The 23,404-nt window shown below is 44.3% G+C and overlaps 2 protein-coding genes across 9 annotated transcripts in view; one reads left to right on the top strand and one right to left on the bottom strand.

Annotated features, from left to right (window-relative positions):
• Slc37a3 (solute carrier family 37 member 3) overlaps nucleotides 1-18,925 on the bottom strand; it is a 54,940-nt gene extending 36,015 nt beyond the window's left edge. The window contains exons 1-3 of one of the 5 annotated variants that reach the window (XM_010631669.1): nucleotides 18,888-18,925; nucleotides 3,249-3,395; nucleotides 1,108-1,216 (exon numbers count right to left, since the gene is read on the bottom strand). In XM_010631669.1, the coding sequence (XP_010629971.1) occupies nucleotides 1,108-1,216; nucleotides 3,249-3,361 (222 nt within the window). In that variant the 5' untranslated portion in view covers nucleotides 3,362-3,395; nucleotides 18,888-18,925. Of the gene's footprint in view, nucleotides 1-1,107; nucleotides 1,217-3,248; nucleotides 3,396-18,723 lie in introns of all 5 variants that reach the window. The other 4 variants (XM_010631666.1, XM_010631665.1, XM_010631668.1 and 1 more) reach the window with 4 other exon arrangements.
• Nucleotides 18,926-19,010: 85 nt separating this feature from the next.
• Rab19 (RAB19, member RAS oncogene family) overlaps nucleotides 19,011-23,404 on the top strand; it is a 9,486-nt gene continuing 5,092 nt past the window's right edge. Inside the window, exons 1-3 of one of the 4 annotated variants that reach the window (XM_010631661.3) lie at nucleotides 19,011-19,309; nucleotides 21,625-21,757; nucleotides 22,941-23,176. In XM_010631661.3, the coding sequence (XP_010629963.1) occupies nucleotides 22,976-23,176 (201 nt within the window). In that variant the 5' untranslated portion in view covers nucleotides 19,011-19,309; nucleotides 21,625-21,757; nucleotides 22,941-22,975. Of the gene's footprint in view, nucleotides 19,310-21,568; nucleotides 21,769-22,940; nucleotides 23,177-23,404 lie in introns of those variants that run through there. The other 3 variants (XM_010631662.3, XM_010631663.2, XM_010631664.2) reach the window with 3 other exon arrangements.

Below are 23,404 nucleotides of genomic sequence, written 5' to 3'. Positions count from 1 at the left end.
AAAAAAAAAAAAAAAAAAAAACCAAACAAAACAAAATGTTGGATGAATGGATATTAAAGATAAAAAATGGGTAGCAGTAGAGGTGGAAGTATGAAGACTAGGAAAATGAAATGCTTGATAGTTTTCAGGTTTGCCACCAGAAATGCAATATTTTAAATACTATCAGACAGAGTGATGTTTAAATATACATGTGTATGTCAGATTTACAGCACTAACAGGTTGCATATATACAGTTCCTTTACCTTTAATAAATTGGCAATTGATATTTTACTGAGTGGGGAATTAAGAACATATGCTATAGGGCCAGGGATTTAGCTCAGTAGTGCCGCTGCTGGCCACGCAAGCACAAGGACCTGAGTTTGACCCCCAGTACCAAAACCATAAAAGAATATAAGCTATAAATTTTGTCCTCAATTGATTTTCCCCCCTTGGCCATTTTTATGACTTGAGGTATAAGTTATATATATATTTTTTTTCCTCATTGAGTTTATTGGTACATTTTAGGTATACAGTAGCTATGAGTTGTATTTTAAGACTTTCTACACAGTTTGGAAGTTTGGTGCTATATGAAGAAAAACATTAAGAATATATCATATTTCAGATGTAGACACCTTATTATATTGAATGTAATTGATTTACTGGTTACAAAAACTTGCCTCCTCTCAAAATGGTGCCTGTTAACCTAAATTTAGAATATATTTGTTACATGCAAAATATTTCTTAGATAGCCACTTTTAAGCAGTAATATTTTATCTGAGTGGATGTTCATTTATACATCCTATAATTATTTAAATTATTACTTAAGCTCACCCTGAAAGAAAAAAAAATAAAGCTTAACATTGAAAATAATAATAATAATAATAAAGCAGATATCTCAAAGGCAGAAATACAGAAGTCTCATGTGAAACTCAACTAAAACAGCCTTGCCAGAATTGTGCGATTTTAAAACAGTGAGAAATAAGCTGTTTGGCTAGAGCTGAAATGCACAGGCTCTGAAATCAGTAGAACATTCCAGAACCCTAAACAGGTGAATGATGCAAAGAGACTGAGGGAAGCCTCCCAGGTGGACAGGGCCCCTCTCTCAACCCGGCGCCCATCCCAGCTCACCTCCACTGGCAGTTCTGCAGACGTGTTCCAGGCACTTGGGGTCCACTCCTTAGAGATGCTGACCTTGACATTGCTAAATGTTTTTCTTGAAGCATGGAGCAATGAATAGCTACAAAACAGAGAGAAGAAATACTGCTGGGTGAGGAACAGAAAAAACAGCATGCAATGAAACTCCAGATGTGACTGACCTCGAGCCTCTGCATCACGGGCCAGTCCCATAAAGAGCTGAGAGTCTTTAGCAACTATGGCCGCCTGCTGCACAACCACTCAGGAGCCTCTCCCTGGGATCTTTGTCTTTTCCTCACAGTGTGATACCTGCCCCCCAAAAAATGGATACCCCAAACCAATCATCCAAAATTGCCTAGCAACTCATAATTAGAGAATCATTTTCCTTGTTGCAGCCTGAAAACAAAAAATAAAGCCACCTTCTATGGGTACCTTCAATAAAAATTAATAATAAAATCCACCCAGATACTAGCAAAGCAGTTCTGTACAGGGGTACATCTGACCTGCCCCAACACCCCACAGCCTTGTTTACATGATGTTACAAAGAGAATCCCTGAGGCACAGGGTCCTCTCCTGCCAGGGCCCACACCAGCCAAGCCACAGGGGTTACCAGGGCTCCCAAAATGGTGCGCACTGCACTCACTGCTAGGCAGGCACAGGGCATGCCAGCCCTGAATATGCACACTCTGGATCCCAAGCTCCTCCTCCACAGATGCAGCACACAGTACTAGCCAGGGGTTCTCGCCTCCATACTGGTGAGTCTGCCCGAATGCTCCTGGTTGGGGGCCCCAGGCCTGGAAGGATGTTCAGCAGCACCCTAGTCTTTGACACATGCCCCAAACAGTACCCCCCCTCATCATGACAATCACACTATCTCCACATACTGTCACGTGTCCCCTGGAAGGTAAAATGGCTTCAGAACTACTTTATTAGACCTGCTGACAAGTTCAACAAGAGGGGCTGGGGATTTAGCTCAGTGGTTCCACCACCTGCTTTCCAAGTGCAAGGTCCCAAGTTTTGAGCCCCGTACCAAAAATAAGTAAATAAATAAATAAATACATTTTTAAAGGGGGGGGGGCTGAGGATGCAGCTTAGTGTGAAAACCCTAGGTTCAATCCCCAGTACTGCAAAAATAAAATTAGTAAATAAATAAAAAATAGTTCAACAGAATTAGGGAATTCAAGTCTGTGGTTAAGAACTGGATTTGCAGGGCCACGGATTTAGCTCAGAGGTTCTACTGTCTGTCTCACAAGCACAAGGTCCGGAGTTTGATCCCCGGTACCAAAAACAAACAAACAAACAAAAGAACTGGATTTCCATGTATAGAGCCCAGGATTCAATAGCCAGTGCTGCCAAAAGAGAATTATTAAATCAAAATGAAAGGCTGGGGATATAGCTCAGTGGCTCAGCACCTGCTGGGCAAGCAGGAGGTCCTGAGTTCAATTTCCGGTACCAATAAAAAAGGAAAAAGAGAGAAGAGGGAAAATGAAGCTATGCATGGTGACACAAACCTATAATTCCCACACTCTGCGAAACTGAGGCCAACCTGGGCAATTTAGTGATTTATCAAGACCCTGTCTCAAAATATTTATTTTTTATTTTTTTGAGGTAAGGTCTCACTATACAGCCCAGGCTAACTCGAAATGATTCCCCAGCTTCAGCCTTCTGAGTGCTGGGATTACAGGGAGATGCCACCACAATCAGCTTTGAAATGTAAAAATTTTTTAAAGGGGCAGGGATGTTCAAACCCCTGTACTGCAAAAAATTAAATTAATACAATTCAATTAAGATTTTGAGCTGGGCTCTACTCCCAGCACTCAGGCAGCTGCGGCAGAAGGATCACTGTCCAGCCTAGCTACATAGTGAGTTCAAGGCCAGCCTGAACTACAAAGTGAGACCCTGTCTCAAAAAAACAAAAATTTGAGTTAAGAAAGTTATATCACATATTTAGGGAAAACAGTCCAGCAGAGGGTGGCTGGGAGTGTGACTCAGTTGGCAGAGGCCCTAGGTTTAACTGCTAGCACCACAACCAAAACCAAACAGACCAACCAGAAGAGAAACTGCGTTCATGAGAAGCCTTTGCTGATGGACGGACCACACATGAGGGAAGGCGAGCAGCTCTAGCCAAGCGCTACCTGAAGAAGGTGAGCAGGAACACGACGACATGGTGGTGGCTGAAGCGGGTGAGCAGAGCTCCTCTCTGGAACATGCCGGGCCAGGCCATGGCCCCCTGGACCTTCCTGCACATCCGAACAGGGAGTGCTTCACATTATTTCCTCTTTCTGCAAAGAGAAAGTAGATTTCCCAATCATCCAACGCAGATTTTATAAAACCCGAATTAATCATTCATGACCAATCAACAAATAATCAGGCCTTGAGGGAAAAATCTCACGAGCTAGATGACACCAGAAAACTGGACCAAAAATTAATGCTTTATGGTTATTTGTTATTCTGGGGCAAGTAGGAACCTTGATGAAAAACTACTTGTATACTAACAGAATTTTCATACAAACTGAGAAGAAAATCACTAATTCTTATAGAAAAACAAGCAAAGGAAATGAAAGGAAAACCTAGAAGAAATAAACTACCAAACATAACAAACAAAAATTTCAACTGGATGTGTTTTTGCACACCTGTAAACTGAGCAATTGGAAGACTGAGGCAGGAAGATCACTGAGAGTTCAAGGCCAGCTTGGGCTACATAGTGAGTACAAGACCAACGAACTACACAGTAAAACTCTTATCTCAAGACAAAACAAATAAGCCAGGTGTGATGACGCATGACTGTAATCCCAGCACTGGGGAGGCTGAGGCAGGAGGATCGCTGTGGGTTCGAGACCAGTCTGGGCTACATAGTGAGTTCCAGGTCAGTCTCAACTACATAGTGAGACCCTGTCTCAAAAAACCAAATCAAACCAAAACAAAACAAAAAAACAAACAAATAAATAAATCAAAAGCCCCAAACCCACTAATAATATTAGAAATGCAACTTAAGCCAAGAAATTGCCTGCAGAGTTAGAAGACTGCTAGGGACTAGGTACAGCTCCACAGAGAGAGTACCTGAATGAGCCCTGAGTTCCTCAGGGCCCAGATAGTGCAAAAGCAGAGCAAGGTGTGGTTCATCCTGACTACGCACACACTGTTACTCAAAATGCCCATCAGTACACTACAGGAAGACCATCAAGCCACGGTCATTAATGCCTCTGACACAGAACCCAATCACCTGGAATGAACTCCTAAAGAAATACAAGATGATTCAAGTACACGAGCAAAGGCCACCTTTACAAAGCATCACAGCTTTTATACCAAAGTACACTGTGTCTGCCACAAAAGAACAGTGGCACAGCGAGGGCTGCTCTCTGACTGCTCTGTGACGCCTCTTTCCACACCTTGACAGCTCTGCAGTTTCCATGCCCTCTAAGCCACATCAGCTGCCACCCAAAAACACTGAGCACAAAGCTCCTAGGCTCGAACAGTCTCCAGAGATGAGTCTGCAGCAGCATATGCAGTAACAGGCAAGAGTACCACACAACAGGGCTATGTTCCATCAGCTAAACCACCTGCCAGAAATTAAATGGCTTTTCACAGGATGGAATGTTGCTCAGTAGTAAAGCACTGAACTAGCATGCGTGAAGCCCAGGTTCCATCCCAGCACCACAGAAAAATACTTTTTTTTTTTTTTTTGGTGCGGGGAGACAGAGAGTCACTATGTAGTTCAGGCTGGCCTCAAATTTGTGGCAATCTGCCTCCCAAGTGCTGGGATTATGGGCACGTGCCACCATGCCTGGCAGAAAAATATTGTTTTTGTTTTTAGATAGGGTCTCACTATGTAGTTCAGGCTGGCTTTGAATTTACTATGCAGCCCAAGCTAGCCTCAAACGTGTGACGATCCTCCTGCCTCAGACACCCAAGTACTGGGATTACATGCATGTACCACCATGCCCGGCTAGAAAAATATCCTTTTTTTTTTTTTTTGGTTTTTTGAGACAGGGTCTCACTATGTAGTTGAGACTGACCTGGAACTCACTATGTAGTCCAGGCTGGTCTTGAACTCACAGCGATTCTCCTGCCTCAGCCTCCCAAATGCTGGGATTACAGGCGTGCGCCAGAAAAATACTTTTTAATGACAATGAAAATGACAAGTGGGCTGGGGATTTAGCTCAGTGGTTCTGCCACCTGTCTTGCAAGCACAAGGTCCCGAGTTCGATCCCTGGTACCACAAAAAGAAAAAAAAAAAAAAGAATTAGCAAATTTTGGGCCATGGATTTAGCTCAGTGGTTCCAGCACCTGCCTCGCAAGCACAAGGACCTGAGTTCGACCCCTGGTACCAAAAAAAAAAAGAGAGAGAGAGAGAGAGAAAATGACAAGAGCTGAGAGCCATTCTACATAACTTTGGGGAAATAAATTATGATTAAGACTAAGGCCCAATGTCACCTTGCCCTCAGCTGGCTATGGCATGTGGAAACACTATTTTGCTTCCAGTCACAAGTTGAGGACTCAATGGTACAATGACACTGTGATGCTCAAGGGCAAGAGTACATCAGCTGAAGACATCCTAGGTAGTAATAAAAAAATAATAATAAATAAAAGGAGAAAGGTTTCACCTGAGGGAATAAATTCTTTATTAGCCTGCTATCTCATCCCACCTACTACTATAAGAATGTTTTCCTATCTCACCATCCTCATCAACCTAAGATCCTCATCAACATAAGATCATCTCCCCCCCAAGTCACCCGATACTCCAATTATCATGTGTACCCAATAAATAATGGCCAGCTTGGAGTGTCTCGTCTTTGCCCACTCTGGCACTGACCTCCCAAGCTCTCCCCAACCCCGTATTTCAAAATTATGTCTCTATCGTCTCTCTGTGTAGGCAGATCGAGGATTGATTGGCCTCCAAGAGGCAAGGGAAAATAGTGGTCTCTTAAGTCATCTTTCTCTCACTGAAGAAACAAAATATCTGACATCCAAAGTTAAAGCAGGTGAGGTTTATTTAGCTCACAGTGTGTAGAGGTTTCAGTCCATAACTGGCTGGCAGAGTGGCACAGGAAGAAGGGTGTCACGGAGGAGAAACAGTGTGGGGCACCCAAAGGTAGCAAAAGCAACAAGGGACCTTATTGACACCTTTCTGCCCCCTTTATTTTATCAGGACTACTGGGATTAGGGTGGTACCAAACCAATCATCGGACTGATTGAGCCATCACATGCCCTGCATCCTAGCATCACACATTCTACATTCAACCAGCTCTGAACAAGCCCTAAGCCCATGAGGTTTTGGGGGGACATCTATACACAAGCCACAGCAAGTGGTCTATGACTCAACTCTTTACAAATAAATAGAGAATATACCAGTTTTTTCTAGGCATTCAAATTACAGGTAATGTTAATTTTCTTCTGCATATTTTCCTAAAAATTATATAGTAAACATGCATATTATTATTAGAAAAGTCCTGAGTTCCATCCCAAGTACAAAAAAAAAGAAAGAAAAGCCTTATAGCTGGTCTGTTATACAGATATATATATATTGCGGTTCCCCCTGCTATACTGGGGATCAAACTCAGCACCTTGCACTTGCCAGGCAGGCACCAGCACCACTGGGCTAAACTCCCAGCCCTGACCTGCTTATCAGGAAAGAAATTTAAAATGACTTGTTTAACATACTAGAGAAGTCAAAGTAGGAGACAAACCCAAGAGTTGCCAGTACCTAAAACAGAGAAAGAAACCAGGCATGGTGGTGCATACCTGGTATCCCAGCACTCTGGGAGGCTGAGGCAGAAGGATCACAAGGTTCAACCCAGCCTGGAAAATGTAGCAACTTAGACGTATCTCAAAATAATAAAAATTTAAAAGTGTTAGGAATATACCTCAATCCCCAGTACCATATTTAAAAAGAGAGAGAGAGGGCCAGGGATTTGGCTCAGTGGCACTGCGCCTGCCTTGCAAGCACAACAACCTGGGTTCGATCCCCGGTACCAAAAAACAAAACAAAACAAAACAAAAATAACATTGCAATAAAACCTGACTTTAACAAAAAACAAACAAACAAAAAAAAACAAAAATAAAAAGAGAGAAGAGCTAGGGTTATAGCTCAGCCACAGAACATTTGCCTGCTATGCACTAGGCCCTAGGTTTAATCCACAGTACCACAAATAAGAACAAAGTATAGCCAGGCATGGTGGCGAACACCTGTAATCCCAGCACTCGGGAGGCTGAGGCAGGAGGATCGCTGTGAGTTCGAGACCAGCCTGGGCTACATAGTGAGTTCCAGGTCAGTCTCAACTACATAGTGAGACCCTGTCTCAAAAAAAAGAAAGGAAAAGAAAAGAACAAAGTATAAAGTAGAATAAAACAGAGAATCATAGGGCTTTTAGGCTGAAGGCTGAGGCAGGAGGATCGCTGTGAGGTCGAGACCAGCCTGGGCTACATAGTGAGTTCCAGGTCAGTCTCAACTACATAGTGAGACCCTGTCTCAAAAAAAAGAAAGGAAAAGAAAAGAACAAAGTATAAAGTAGAATAAAACAGAGAATCATAGGGCTTTGTTTTCATATACAGGTTGACCGCGACAGGCTAGTTTTCACTCATCAATAAATGTCAAGGCTGAGACCCAGCAGAGCAGCAATTCTTGCAACTTTTGGGTGAGAGGAATGGGGCGACCAGAAAGTGAAAAGAGACGGGGCAGAGTGGTACACGCCTCTAATCCCAGCCCTCGGGAGGCTGAGGCACAAGTATCATCACAAGTTTGAGGCCAGCCTGGGCTACACAATGAGTTCAAGGCCAGTCTGAACGAGATAGTGAGATCTTGCCTCAAAAAACAAAAACCAAACAAAACAAGAGAAGGCTCTTTCCTGTCCACCACCAAGGTCCAGGAAGCACCAGTACAGTAAAAGGCAGAGAAGCAAACAGGCCTCTCTGCTCAGGTTCCTCACAGCCTTTGGCTGCCGCAGTCCTTCCTTCCACATGGGGTAGGATCTTCTGTGGAATGACAAGATAGCTCAGAGAACTACGCATGTTCAGCTCTAATGCAGAAAGGTAGGGCGAACTGGAGTGCTAGCTTTAGGGTTTCTAGCTTGCTCGGGGAAAGCGGGTTCTAGTTTCTAGGAACCACCTTGGGGAAGAGAAATTCTAGTATCTACGCCTGGCCTTGGGAAAGAATGAGGTAAAGAGGTCAGAGACAGACCTTGCTTTTGGTTCTGAGGCTGTTTCTGAAGGCTTTACTTTGAGGCATCATAGAGATGGTGAAAATTATCTACATATTACAGCTGCTTCACCCGTGAGCCTGAGCCTGGGACAGGGCTTCTCTTGGACCAGGTTTTTTGCAGATGGGCAGCTGTACAACGGCCTCTTTCCTGTGGCAGCAGCAAGACTAACAACAGTGTACGTGGAGTAGCATTAAGGTAATTATTTCAAACTGGGCACGATGGCACACGCCTGCTACCCCAGCACTCCAAGGGTTTGGGGAGGGAAATCACTAATTTGAGCCCAGCTTGGGGAATTTAGCAACTTAATGCAAACTTGTCACAAAATAAAAAACAAGAAGACTTGGGGATGGAGCTCAGTACAGATGCCTTGGGTTCAATCCCCAGCATCGCAAAAAAAAAAAAAGAGAGAGAGAGATCAATTATTTTAGCTACTGATCTGCCTAGGATTGATCCCAAATCAGTACAATATAGCAATTTCATTTTAAAATCATTCCTTTTAGCTAGGGTACAGGGGTGCACACCAGTAAGCCCAGCACTTAGGTGGCAGAAGCAGGAGAATCGCCGCAAAAGTTCAAGGCCAGCCTGGGCCACAGAACAAGAGCCTGTCCACCAAAAACTACATTCCTCCAGAAAATATGTGATTAAATTTATAAGCAGAGTGAGACTACAAATTTCACTCACAAAATATAAACAAACTTTCAGTTTGTCTTTCCAGGAAGTTACAAAAATAAAGCTGTAAGTGTTGCTACTAAATTTACCTTCACTCCCCAAATTAAACATGAAACCCAAGCAGAACAACCCAGAACTTTAACCACTGTGTAGAAATTATAGCTCTGTCCATATTCCACCTCAGAACAGTGTACTGAGTACCTCCAGAAGGGTATGGGATATAAAATTCAATAATTTATCACGTAAAACAAGAATTCAAAAAGTATGTTCCAAAAGATTGGGATTAAATTGCTTTGGCAGTAAGAGGTGAGTCATTCAGGACTGTACAGTTACATTAATAACTTTAACTACTGAGCTATTTCAGACACTGTGAATTTAGTTTCTAAATAAAACACTCTTTCTTTCTTTCTTTCTTTCTTTCTTTCTTTTTTTTTTGGTGTTTTGAGACAGGGTCTCACTATGTAGTTCAGACTACCTGGAACTCACCATGTAGCCCAGGCTGGTCTCAAAATCAGCAATCCTCCAGCCTCAACCTCCCAAGTGCTAGGATTATAGGAGTGTGCCACCACGTCCAGCAATTTTTTCTTTTTAAGTAAAACACTTTGTAGCAGGGCCTGACAATCCTGCCTGTAATCCCAGCTGCTCCAGATGCTGAGGCCCAAGGATCAAAAAGTTCAAGGCTAGGCCAGGGATTTAGCTCAGTGGTACCATCTCAGCCTCATAAGCAAAAGGACCTGAGTTCGATCCCCAGTACCACAAAAAAAAAAAAAGTTCAAGGCAAACCTGAGCAACTTGGCAACTTAACAAGACCTCATCTTAAAATAAAATTTTTAAAAAGAGCACACTGGCTTAGGTTGCCCAAGGCCCTTGGGTTTAATCTACCCTACTGTAAAAAAATAAAAATAAGGGCCAGGGATTTAGCTCAGTGGTTCTACCACCTACCTTAGAAGTGCAAGGTCCTGTGTTCAATCCCCAATAGCAATAAATAAATAAATAAAAGTTAAATAAACTATCCTCTTTTCCTAAACTACAAGAATGGAGGAGAAAAAAGGCCTTGCCGGGCATGGTGGCACACACCTGCCACCATGGTGGTCGGAAGGCTGACGCAGGAGGACTGCCATGAGTTTAAGGCCACCCTGGGGTCCCTAGTGAGTTCAAGGCTAGGCGGAATTACTTGGCGAAACCTTGTCTCACAAAACCAAAAAAGCGGGGAAGGGGGGCTACTAAGTACATATTAGGAATCAGTTTTAAACAGTGACCTGCTCTTGACAGAATGCCATTTAAAATGAACACTGTTATTATAACATTTGGGCCTCTGTAATTATAATAATTACAAATAATTACCTTGCACACATAGCTTGCACATCAGAGCTGACTTCTAACCACCTGAGAGCCAGGGACCCTGGGAACACAGAATGCTTTGCCAAACCCAGTCAGCACATTCTGCTTTGTAAACACGATTTTCTTAATCCTTGTATGCTTGCAATGTGCCTTGCTCCCCCATTTGAGCCCCACTTAATCAATATTACCTGGGTGACTGTACTTGTAATCTTACTGGTTGGTCATGGTTTTGTCCCACCTCGTGCCCACCTTGTAAATTTTTTTTTTTTTAATTTTTCCATTGGGTCTTATGGTTTTGTCCCACTTTGTACCCGCCTCCCCACATGGCTCTGCTGTATAAAACATCTTGGAGAAGGGGGGTGAACGGACAACCTATTTTCCGGTCCCCACTCTGTCTCTCTTAGACAGAAGCTTTCTTTCACTTGATAAATTTTTCCTAGTCTTAAAAAATAAAAATAAACAGGATTTTCTTTAGTGCTCTACAAACTGAACAAATACCTAACATTTTTCAATTACAGTCAACAGTGTTACAATTAATAAAACCAAATGTTTTTCAGTGATTCTAAATCACAGTAGCCTGTCATTTAATATTTTCTCCATCAATACTGAGTGTTTAACTGTCGTGTATTTTGATATATATACACACTGTGTACAAACTAATTAACATAGTACCTTCACATGTGGATCACTGTGACAAAAACACTTAAAATCTAATCAGCAATTTTTACAGTACAGTACATTGTTATTAACTATAGTCATTGGTTGCACAACAAATCTCTTGAACTTACTGTTCCTAAATGAAACATATATTTTGACCAACAAATCCCCAACCTTTCACATGAATGATCTTAAGAGAAAGCCTTGATAAAAATGAGATCTCTGCCATCGATAAGCCCCAAAATCACTGAGCCCCATTCTATATTTTCAAGCAAGTCACAATCATTAACCCATCCGACTTTGTAATGAAGCTTTTTTCCAATCCTGGAAGACCAAAAATTAAAAATAGTCCTTTCCAGAGTGGAACACAATAGTCCCAACCCATGCTAGATAAAATATGACTTCAGAGCCGGGTGTGGTGGTACATGCCTGTAATCCCAGCACTTGGGAGGCTGAGGCAGGAGGATCACTGAGTTTGAGACCAGTCTGGGCTACACAGTGAGTTACAGGTCAGTCTCAACTACATAGTGAGATCCTGTGTCAAAAACAACAACAACAACAAAAAAGACTTCAGAAATAAATTTAAAACAATTTTTTGGGGGCGAGGGGTGTAGGTCAGTGGTGCCGCCATGTGTTGAACTCAGGACCTTACACTTTCCAGGCAGGCATACCACCACTGAGCTACATTCCCCAGCCCAGAAATAAATTAAAGTAGCTGGGCATGGCGATACACACCTATAATCCCAGAATTCAGAAGGCTGAAGCAAGAGGATTGCTGCAAGTTCAAGGCCAGCTTGGGATACATAGTGAGTTTAAAACCAGCTTGAACTACATAGCAAAACCATTTCTCAAAATAATTAATTAGGTGAATTTAAAAAGATGAATTCAACCGGGCATGGTGGTGCATGCCTGTAATCCCAGCACTCAGGAGGCTGAGGCAGGAAGATCGCTGTGAGTTTGAGACCAGCCTGGGCTACACAGTGAGTTCCAGGTCTTTCTCAACTACATAGTGAGACCCTGTCTCAATTCAGGGCCGGGGATTTAGCTTAGTGGTTCCACTGCCTGACTCGCAAGCACAAGGACCTGAGTTCCAAAAAAAAAAAAAGTTCGATCCCTGGTACCAAAAAAAAAAAAAAAAAAAATAAAAAAAAAAAAAAAAAAAAAAAAAAAAAAAAAGGAAAAAGATGAATTCACCCTGCAACATGCCCAAGTAGAAAGATATCAGCAGCCAATGCTGCTCTGAGACCAAACTTTTCCTAAATATTACTCCTCAAATTTCTGTAGAGGTATTTAGAGTTTATCTCATCCTAAATCTAATAAGCTCTTCAAGGTGTACCAGCGACACGGAAGAAAGTCACCTGTGAAGTGAAAAAGGGAGGGATGTAAGGGTGAAGAGGTAACACACACAGCAAGTACTGCTGGGTAAGGAACCCTGTAAGATCCCTTTAGATGCCTGGCTGTCCTGAGGCCTCTCAAGGAGAACAACCCCTCCTCTCAGCCAGCCTGCCTCAGGGACCCAGGACCACACCATCTCCAAATCTCTCTCTTTTTTTCTTTTTGTTGGTACCAGGGATCGAACTCGGGACCTTGCACTTGCGAGGAAGGTGACAGAACCACTGAGCTAAATTCGTGGACCTCCAAATCCTTTTTCTCCTTGTGAGGCCTCTGCTCCTTGGAAGCCCCGCACCCACACTTTACTGCGTGCTGCCCCCCATAGCTATCTTGCCCTGTGGGCAGCCCCTGTTCCAGGACCTCCTACACTTTCCAGAGCATCCTGGCAAACCAGGTGGATAAGCTCCCTCCCGAGGGTATCAGTTCTGACTTCTTACTTCCAATCTTTTCCTCTGGCCCCAAAACCTCTGCAGGCAAAAGGCAGTCCTGGTCCTCAGCTGTATTTCAAGCTGCATTTTGGGCTGGGGAGTTAGTGTAGTGGTTCTGGTGCCTACCTCACAAGTGCAAGGACCCGAGTTCGATCCCCAGTACCAGAAAAAAAGAAAAAAGAAAAAAAAGCTGCATTTCAAACACCCTATCTGCTGTGCCTGGGGATGGCTCACTGTAACACTCCAGCAGGTCCCCACCTGGGAGCCTGGCATTTTCCCACCATCCCCAGGCTTCCCTAGATCTCCCTTCGCCCTTGTGATTCAGGGTGTGCGCCACCTCAGCAGGGCTTTCCTCTGCCCGGCCTGGTCCCGCTCCTGCCCAGCACCCTTGATGCTGAGTTCTGCCAGAGAAAAATCACACAAGCAGGCTGGCTCTGCAAATTCAAACCCACAAACCTCAAGGACGTGCAATTCTGCCGCAGGAGGCTCCGCCACTTCCCTAACACCCAGCTTTCTCTACCTCTGAGACAGCCACCCACTTCTCTTTTCAACTTCAACACCCCTTTCTCCCCCTTCCCTCAGAACTCAGCTCTCAGTCCTAATCGGACCTGCAGGGTCCCAGCGCACCACAGCTGACCATCTGCAGACTCCTCCTACTGACTCCATCCCTCTCCAGGTCTCCCCGCATTCGGACTCAGCCTTTAGTTCTTCTTTTCTCTTGGTTTAGCATCCTTTACTAAGTCTGGCCCTTTTTACCTCCAAAGTTCATCCCTCTCTCTATCCCCACTGCCACCAACCCAAGATCAACGACCCACACCTCCTGCCACCTCTGGCAACCCTCTCTGGCAGGGTTTACCAGATAAGTCTATACCAAAATGCAACTCACTCTTCACACCCTGGCCAGAAACACACACAGTCATATTTATAGTTTTCAGTACTGGGGATTGAGCCCTGGGAGTGATGAGCTACATCCCCAGCCCGTTTTTTATTGAGACGGGAGGCGGTCCTCACTAAGCTCCCAGGCTGGTCTCGAACTAGCAGTCCTCCTGCCTCTGCCTCCTGAGTAGCTGAAATGCAGGCATGAGCCTCCATACCTGGCCCAAAATATATTTTAAAAGTCAGCTTCTGCTGTGACAGCTTCCAAGAGGTAAGTAACATCACACACTCCTGCACAGCCTTCAAAGCCTGTCTTACCTCTGCAGGGAAGGATGGTGGAGGGCCAGAGAGCACAGTTCTGAAGCGGGGGCTGGTACTGTACAAGGAGGCCCAGGGGACAGAGCAACTGTGAAGGACACACCTGACTTGGAGATGGTGGGGCGTGGATAAATTAGTTCAACTTCCAGAAGGCAGTCTGTGAATATCATAGATTAAAAAAAAAGAGTAACAGTGCAGCCTCCCTCCTGTTTCCAGCCACCCAGTTCTCCCAGTTCCTTCCACATCCTTGCAGAATCCCTTCCTCTGCATGTCTCTCAGGCAGAGCCACTCTTGCAGGACAGAAAGGATCCTCCTGCATCTTTTCGCCTCACCGAGCAGAGGCTGCAGGTCTTCCCCATCAGCACCTTCTGCACATGTGCAGTCTCCTGTGCTGTGGACACATCTGTTTTTCCCACATCGAATCCCAGACCCACCAAGCCCTCGTGCCCAGGGCCTGCATGTCTATTACTCCTACCAGAAACACTTTTCTCCTGGTTCTCTACAATGCCTTGCTCTTTCCTCTTCCTGGTTCATCACTCAAACATCACCTTCCAGAGTAGCCTACCCCCACCATGGGACCTAAAAGGATCCTCTCAGCCAGACGCAGTGGCTCACACCTGTTTCCAAGCTCCTATGGAGGCGAGGTGAGAGAATCATTTCAATACAAAGTTCAAGGCCAGCATGCACATTACACTGAAATGCCCATGGCAAATGAATAAATAAAATGCCCACCCTCTCAGTTTATCTTCTCTCATTTTGTTTTGGTCCTTTGCAGCATTTCTCCCAACATATCATCAAGTTTAAATGTTGACATGTTTATTGTTCATCTATAAGCCTCACAAAAGCAGTGGCTTTCTCTGCCCTAAGTCAATACTTCTATATCCAGGATCTCAAAGGCACTCAGAATGATCAATGAAATTTTTTCTGAATGAATCATTTTAATGACTGATATCTCAACAATGAATGGATACAGGGTACCAGGCATGTACCAGGTACTTGACACATATTATATCTATATCTATATCTATATCTATATCTATATCAGTCTGGGCCGGGGATTTAGCTCAGTGGTTCTGCCACCTGCCTTGCAAGCACAAGGACCCGAGTTCAATCCCCAGTACCAAAAAAACCAAAACCAAAACCAAACAAATATACACACACACACACACACACACACACACACACACGTCCTCCCAACATCTTACAGATGAGAGACAGGTACAGTATTATAAAGTAACAGGGGCCGGGGATTTAGCTCAGTGGTTCTGCCGCCTGCCTCACAAGCACAAGGACCTGAATTCAATCCCCAGTACCAAAAAAAAAAGAAAGAAAGAAAGAAACAGTAAACCCTGTGTGTGTCTGTGGTGTTACAGGGATTAAAACAAGGGCCTTAGCACTGAGCTATGTTCCCAGTTCTCTTTCTAGTTTTTTAGTTTGAGACAGGGTCTCCCTAAATTGCTAAATTCCCCAGGCTGGTACTGAACTTTCAATCCTCCTGCCTCAGCCTTCTAGAGTTCTGAGATTACAGGCAAATGCCACTACGCCCAGCAGAAGGTAATCACTCTTAAGCAATGGAGTGCTGCTCTGTCAAATCCATGCCGGACTTTCAGTCTTATATTATGCAACTGGAAAAGATAAACAGAAAATATCCCAAGCTGAGTAAAACAAAGTAATTAGAATTATCACACCTTAAACCCAGAGGGACACATCCAAGGATGGGGAAAAGGTCACTTTATTAGTAAGAGTTGTGCCTTCAGTGTCCAAATGACAACTGCATTGAACTGGCAATTACTTCATCCCCCTAAACTTCTGTTTTTATGGCTGTAAAGTACAATGATTATATGTATTCAAAGTATGAGAGATAGATGGAGACAAGTGTGGTGGCACAGGTCTGTAATCCCAGTCCTTTGGAGGCTGAGGCAGGAGGATGGCATTGTTTCCTTTTGGCGGGGGGTGCCAGGGATCAAACTGAAGACCTTGTGCTTACCAGGCTTATGAGGCAGGTGGCGGCACCACTGAGCTAAATCCCCAGCCTCAGTTTACCATTTTTACAGTATTATGAAAGTTAATTTATCATCCCAATGCCCAAAATTTATACAAGTACCTTTTTTAATCCCACAATGTCAAATCTGAAGCCATACATCTCTACCACATAAATACTTTTTATTAAAAACATAAGTCTTTTGTAATTTTGTTTTTATTTTTGAGGCCAGATCTGACTAAGCAGTCTAGGCTAGCCTTGAACATGTGATGCTCCTGCCTCAGCCTCCGGAGTGCTAGGATTACAGGCATGCACCACCACACACAGCTTCTTGTAAATTTTTTCTCTACTTTAATTCTCTCATTACCACATAAATTAAATACTTAGTATTTATCTATAAAATTACTTTATCTAGGGCGGGGGATTTAGCTCTGTGGTTTTGGTGCCTGCCTTACAAGTTCAAGGACCCAAGTTTGATCCCCGTACCAAAAAAAAAAAAAAGTAAAATTATTCCATCTTATTTAAGGATTCCTAGAACCATGTTCTTCCTTTTTTTTGCCATGTTTCAAAGACAAAATGTTTTCAAAATAAAACTCTTTTGGAGGGCCAAGGATTTAGCTCAATGTTACCACACCTGCCTTGCAACCACAAGGTCCTGAGTTTGATACCCAATACCACCAAAACAAAAAAACAAACAAACAAAAACTCTTGGGGCATCCTGGGCGTGGTGGTGAATGCCTGTAATCCCAGCACTCAGTAGGCTGAGGCGGGAGGATCACTGAGAGTTGAGACCAGCCTTGGCTACACAGTGAGTGCAAGAGCAATCTGAACTACATAGTGAAACCCTGTCTCAACCCCCAGCCCCCTAAAAAACCTCTTGGGGCACAAAGTGTAACTCAATGACACAGTGCTTGAGGCCATGGGTACCAACTCCAGCACAAACAAAAAATTAAAAATAAAAAATCTTTCCCTTTGCCAGACAAAATACAAACCAAGTTCCTGATGAGTGCAGAGATATATAATTATCACTGATGAACAGTAACCAAACAGAACCTATGCGATGAACAATGCACTTGCTTCTGACAGCTGTATAGAGCTGAAAGTACTTTCATAAAAAGTATCAAGCCAGGGATTTGGTTCAGTGGTTCTGCCACCTGCCTCGCAAGTACAAGGACCCAAGTTCAATCCTCTGTACAAAAAAAAAAAAAAAAAAGTATTGTTTCAGGGATCATTTCTTAGGCAGAGATCACAAATACTGATTAACAGAAAAAGTTTTATTCAGAGAACACAGCAAGGTGGAGACCCCAAAAAGTCATTAAAGTTCAAGCTGAAATCCAAGACTTTCCACTTACTAACTTCTTTAAATCTCAATTCCCTCATTTAAGGATTATGAGATAATTTACATTACATTCTTAATAAACAGCCTGTTCTGCCAAAAACATTTAACAAATGGGAAAAAATTCAAGTGCCAAGGCACCGAACACCTTCCTTCAATAACAACAACTACTTTATAACTATGTAAGTTTGTGTAAAGATGAATAAAAAGCAGTGGACAAAGAAGAAGCAATTAAGAATCTGATTCTGCTTACCCTGGGAACTGTTCTCCCTAAAAACACTTCAATAAATTACACAAGACTGCCTAAGATCTCATATTTCAAGAAACATCAAAATATGAACACATTCCCATTGCCGCCTGTCAAGATTAAGACTAAACAGAACACACTCTGCAAATAAGAGTAGTAAGAACCAAGATACATCATGTAAAGGTACAAGATCCCAATGGTGAATGTAACTGTACTGTATAACTAAAAAGTACCAAAAAAATTAATTTTAAAAATTCAAAATACAAAGTAGTAAATGTTTTGAACAAAATATAATAAAACTTTGATTTTTAATGCACATTATTAGTAAGGAAAAATTAAGTAGGATATATTTCAGAGTGTGTAAAAACTAGAAATATAACATTTAATAGCTGTAATAATTTAGGTTGATATGAAGGATTTTTAAAAATTTCAATAAAAATTATGCCAAAATTTAAAACAAAAATTCAAAAGTATGAAAATGTTTTAAGAGTTACAGAGGAGCTTCTAGTGTTCTCAAGTCGGATAACAGGTAAATTGAAACAAAGTGAATTATTGATATTCTGTTTTCAACCCTGTATAAAAGAAAATTTTATACGGTTTTATAACAAATGAATCTGGTGCTGGAAAAATAAAAAGGGGGTGGAGGAAGGAGATAAAGAGAAGAGAAATGAAATGCGTTGTATACATATACAAATCTTATCTACTGCAAACGTGTACTAATAAAAGTTTTTTAAAAGTAAAAAAAGAGTAATGAGAAAATGATGAACACGTAATAAAACCAAATTCCTGGGCTGAAAGAGTGAGAGTTAACAAGTAGAAAAGACCAGTCACTCAAAACAAACCCTCCTCCCTCTTTGACCTCTGTACACCCTTTCTAAAAAGCCTCCCCAACCCACCCGACAGGTACCCCTACACCTAGTCTAAACGATGAGAGCTTTTCTTGTTAAACGCAAACCTTTCAGGTTCCAAGCCCAGCAGATGGATCGCGCTATGGGCACCAAAGTCCCCGTGGCCGCGCGGGAGCGGACCCGACTCCGGGTCTCCCCGAGGCTCCTTCCCTGCCTCCTCGTCCTCCTCCCGCTACGGTCCCCGTGGGTCCCAGGACGCCGCAGCAGTGAGGGGGCCCAGGCCCTGGCGACCGGCCCTTGCCCAAGCGCCACACCCACCAACTGCCTGCAGCCCCTCTCCGCATCACCTTCGGGGTCCACAAAAGCCCATCAGACCTACTCCAGCGCCAGCCTGCTGTGGTCCCAGGCGACAGATGCACACATCGAGCCCCGCTACTATCCCGCTCTCCGCGACTGGTAGCCGCAGTCGCCACCTCACCCACCTCGCGGCGGCCACCACTTCCGGACGCTTACGTCATCGCGCAGGGCATTTCGGGAGTTGTAGTCTCTGGGCGCCACCTCACCTGTGCACGGCCCAGAAAACGCCCCTGAAGGGGTGGGGCTTCTGGCTGCAGCAGGCACCTGCGATCGGCTGCTGTGGGTACTCGCCACAGACCGTGAGTGCAGGACAGAGAAGATCAATTTGGGGAGCGCTGTGCACGGATTGTGTTTTTCAGAAAATCATTATTCCTTTCTTTGGGATTTTAGAAACTGACGAGCTGCTTGCGGAGTGTGCTACCTGCCTAAGCTTTAGAAGTGTTCTCTTATGCTTAATTACATGCAGTCGCCCCAGCAGACCGGACCTGTAGTCAGCATCTGTCACCATTCTCCACCCCGAACATCTGCCTAAATAAAGCAATGACTGGTGAGTCAAGTATGGACAACTTGGTGGGTGAGACGCTGTCTCAAAATTTAAAAAGAGCGGATGATGCAACTCAGTGTGAAGGCCCTGGGTTCGAGATCCAGCACCACAAAATAAATAAGTAAAATAAATAAATAAAATGACGACAACGAAAAGAGGAAAACAGAATGCAAGGTGGCTTAGGGGAGGCAGTTACTGTTTGGTGGGTATAGAGTTTGAATTTGCATGATAAAAAGTTCTGATGGTGGTGGGTGTACAACAATATATTTATTTTGTTTTTTGTTTTGTTTTTTTTGAGACAGGGTCTCACTATGTAGTTGAGACTGACCTGGAACTCACTATGTAGCCCAGGCTGGTCTGGAACTCACAGCAATCCTCCTGCCTCAGCCTCCCGAGTGCTGGGATTACAGGTTGTGCCACCATGCCTGGCTTAACAATATATTTAATGTAGGGCTGGGGATTTAGCTCAGTGGTTCTGCCACCTGCCTCCCCAGTGCAAGGTCCCAAGTGTGATCCCCATACCAGAAAAGAGAAACAAAAAAACCCAATATATTTAATGATGTTCATTGTACGGTGAAAATGATTAGCTATACATAACAAAATATATACACGTGTGTATTGCAGGTGCACATGTGTAAATATGCACTTGTGTTTGTGCGTGTATATAACAAGTACAGTTTATCACCTCTGCCACCATTGCCAGACCCAAAGATGCCCTTGTCTCCACAGCCTGAATCATGCTTTTTGTCCTTATGGTCACTTGGTCACTTGGGTTGGGTAGGGAGAGGCAGAATAGCTGATCTTGACCTCCATAATCAGTTAGGCTGGCCTTGAAGTCACTATGGAGCCCAGGCTAGCCTCAAACTCACAGTGGTCCTCCTGCCTTGGTCTCTTGAGTGCTGGGCTAGGATTACACCGAGCTCATTTGACTCCCACCACTAGGTGTTCTCTGAGTGCTGAGTCTGAGTCAGCTGCCTTTTCTTAAACAATTGTCTTTACCAGAAGAAAGGAAACATTTACACCTAACTTCTTAGAAAATGACAGACAGCAGGGTTACTTCCTGCAGCAGCCCACACGTTTGTGGTGGATCTTGATCTACATTCCACTTCCAGCACTCAGCCTGCAATGGTGACTCTCAAGGACCACAGAAGCAGAATTAGCAGTGTGTTTTGTTTTCTTGCTCTACTTACCATCATTAGGCTCTCTGATCTGAAGGAGAGGTTCCTGGAAGTGTAGGTGGAATTGTCGAGAAAGCAAATCATATTTTCAAGGTTATTGGAAGGTCAGACATGCTAGTGAATTCCTGTAATCCCAGCACTCTAGGAGGCTGAGGCAGGAGGATTTCAAGTTCAAACCCAGCCTGGAGCCTGGACAATTTAGTGAATAAGAAAAAGGGTGGGACATAGCCTAGTACAAAGGCCCTGGGTTCAACCCCCTGCACCACACAATAAAAAGAAAAATAAACAATAACAAAAGTCATCAAAATAAATCATAGAAACAATGTTCTTGGACAGAGAATAAATTATCTTCTGTTTCAGTAAGATACACATTTTACACAGGACATGGTGTCACATGCCTGTCATCCTAGCACTCAGGAGACTGAGGCAGGAGGATCACCTCGAGTTTGAAGTCAGCCTGGGCTACATATCCAGAACCTGTCAAAAAAGGATGGGGGACTTAGCTCAGTGGCACTGTGCCTGCCTTGCAATTGTGCAAGATGCTGAATTCTATCCCCAGTACAAAAATAAAATAAAATGGGCCAGGGATTTAGCTCAGCGGTTCTGCTGCCTGCTTCGAAAGTGCAAGGTCCCAAATTCAATTCCTGGTACCAAAACAAAACAAACAACAAAAAAACCAAGCAATTAAGTTACTTAATACCCAGATCAGTACCTTCCTTTAAATGGATGTCTGCCTCTACCATCCACAGGCCAAAGAAAGGTCACCAAGGAAAATAAGGTGCATGCCCTTAATTCTTGCATTCTTGGCAGCTGAAGCAGAAGGATCTCAAGTTCTAGCTACCCTGGGCAACTTAGTAATTTAGAGACCCTGTCTCAAAATTTAAAAATTAAATGAGTGAAATAAATGAAAAAGGGCGGGGGGTGTAGCGCAGTGTGAAGGCCCTGGATTCAAGCCCCATTGCTGCGAAGGAGAAAAAAGGTGGAGTCAGCAACCAGCAGACACTGGTTGGTGCACTGGCTGCTCCGCTGCGCTGGTCTGCGCGCAGGGCTGGTGCAGGATAGCGCCTCAGCCGCAGAGCTCGCCTTAGCTCCAGGCGTTGGCTGGGAGGGGCTGCGATTGCTGTCCTTTCACTTTCTCAGGCCACCCGACCTGCCACCTGGGACCAGACTACAGTTCCCACCACGCAGCGAGGCAGGAGGAAGAAGGGGCGCCGAGGGCTGCACGGGAAGCCAGGCGCCAAAGCAAACAATATCTGCCTGTGGGGGGCGACAGGTGAGCCACAGGTGAGCCAGGAAGGCAAAGGCTGCGTGGGATGGAGGGGGTCACAGGGCGGGCAGGGGCTCAGTTTCTCCTCGAGGGTGCGCAGGCTGAGAAAGTCGCCTCCTCGCCTTTGGGGAATGCATGGGGCTCGCTGGGGGAGGAGAGAAGGGGACTCAGAAGTAAGGTTTCCGTCCAAGTTGCAGTAGTAAAAACACCGGAAGTAGAAGGGCCTTCTTCAGTTAAAAACTCAGAGGAAAAACTACTGATTTGATTGTATCTTTTGTTTGCGGGGTCATTCCGACCTTTGCGATTTCACAGGCAGACAGGAGGGGTGGGGGACCCTTCCTCAACCCTCGAAGGCCCAAGTGTTAACATGTAGATCCAATATTTGTGCACATTTTAATTCATGTGATGAGATAGACTTGGTCTTTCCTATGATGTTAGAGAAAAACCAAAGCATAAATCCGGAGAAAATGAAGAGAGGTGTGGTAAGGCAAGAGTTACTAAAACACATCAAGTTTAATTATCAGCTGGGCGTGGTGGCGCACGCCTGTAATCCCAGCCCTCCGCAGGCTGAGGCAGGATTGCCATGAGTTCAAGGCCAGTCTGAACCACATATCAAGACCCTCTCAAAAAACAAAATAAATTATCAAATGGGATAAGGTTTAGTTTACTCTCATGACTTCCTTGATGAAGAGACCTAGTCAGTATCATATGAAGCATGGTGAAAGCGACTAGGGCTATTCATCAGAAGGGACTGTTCCACTGCCTCAAATATCTGATGAGCTGTCATGTGGAATAAGAATGTGGTGGGACGTGGTGCGACGTGGTGGAACCGGTGGTGCTCTGGGCTAGACAGGTGGGAGGGACAGGTTTCATCCCCAGAAGTCAGCCACCCCATGAACATGGATTATTTTCAGGAGGTGTGGGTTCCTTGCAATTGGCAATATCTAAGCATCACTGAGTCTTTTTTAGTTTATTTATTTTTTTGATACAGAGTCTCACTCTGTAGTTCAGGCTGAACTTGACCTCTCTATGTAGCCCAGGCTGGTCTCGAACTTGTGGCAATCTTCCTGCCTCAGCCTCCTAAGCACTGGACCGATAAGCATGTGCCACCACGACTTACCACCAAGGACAGTGGCACTGCGAAATCTGTGACTGCCCTCTCTTTTCTTCCTCTGCTGGTGCCTGACAGGTGTGCACGGCAGCTCTGGTCTAGGGGACCAAGCCATGCAGTTCCCTGGCACTGCCAGAGCTTCAGACGAGGACATGGACTACCTGTTCAAGGTCATCCTCATAGGGGACTCCAATGTGGGGAAGACCTGTGTGGTGCAGCACTTCCGGTCCGGGGTCTATACTGAGACACAGCAGAACACTATTGGAGTGGACTTCACCGTGCACTCCCTGGACATAGACGGCAAGAGAGTGAAGGTGAGGGTGCTGGTCTGGCTCTGCAGCTGTGTCCCCAGAACCGGGACAAAGCCTCTCCCCAGGCAGGAATGCAGGTGTAAGGAAAACACAACAGGCCAGTCTCCTTAAAGGTCAGATGTGCTGCACACAGAAGATGCCATGGGGTCTGGAGAACAGCGACAAGTTGGAAAGGAGTACTCATCATTTGAGACTGACAGAGGGCTAGCTTCTTTCTTTCTTTTTTTTTTT

Source organism: Fukomys damarensis, unplaced genomic scaffold (genome assembly GCF_012274545.1).
Source record: "Fukomys damarensis isolate Sample0158 unplaced genomic scaffold, DMR_v1.0_HiC HiC_scaffold_16, whole genome shotgun sequence".
Classification (NCBI taxonomy): domain Eukaryota; kingdom Metazoa; phylum Chordata; class Mammalia; order Rodentia; family Bathyergidae; genus Fukomys; species Fukomys damarensis.
The sequence above is the reverse complement of the archived record's forward strand: the minus strand, read 5'-3'. Positions and strand labels throughout refer to the sequence as shown.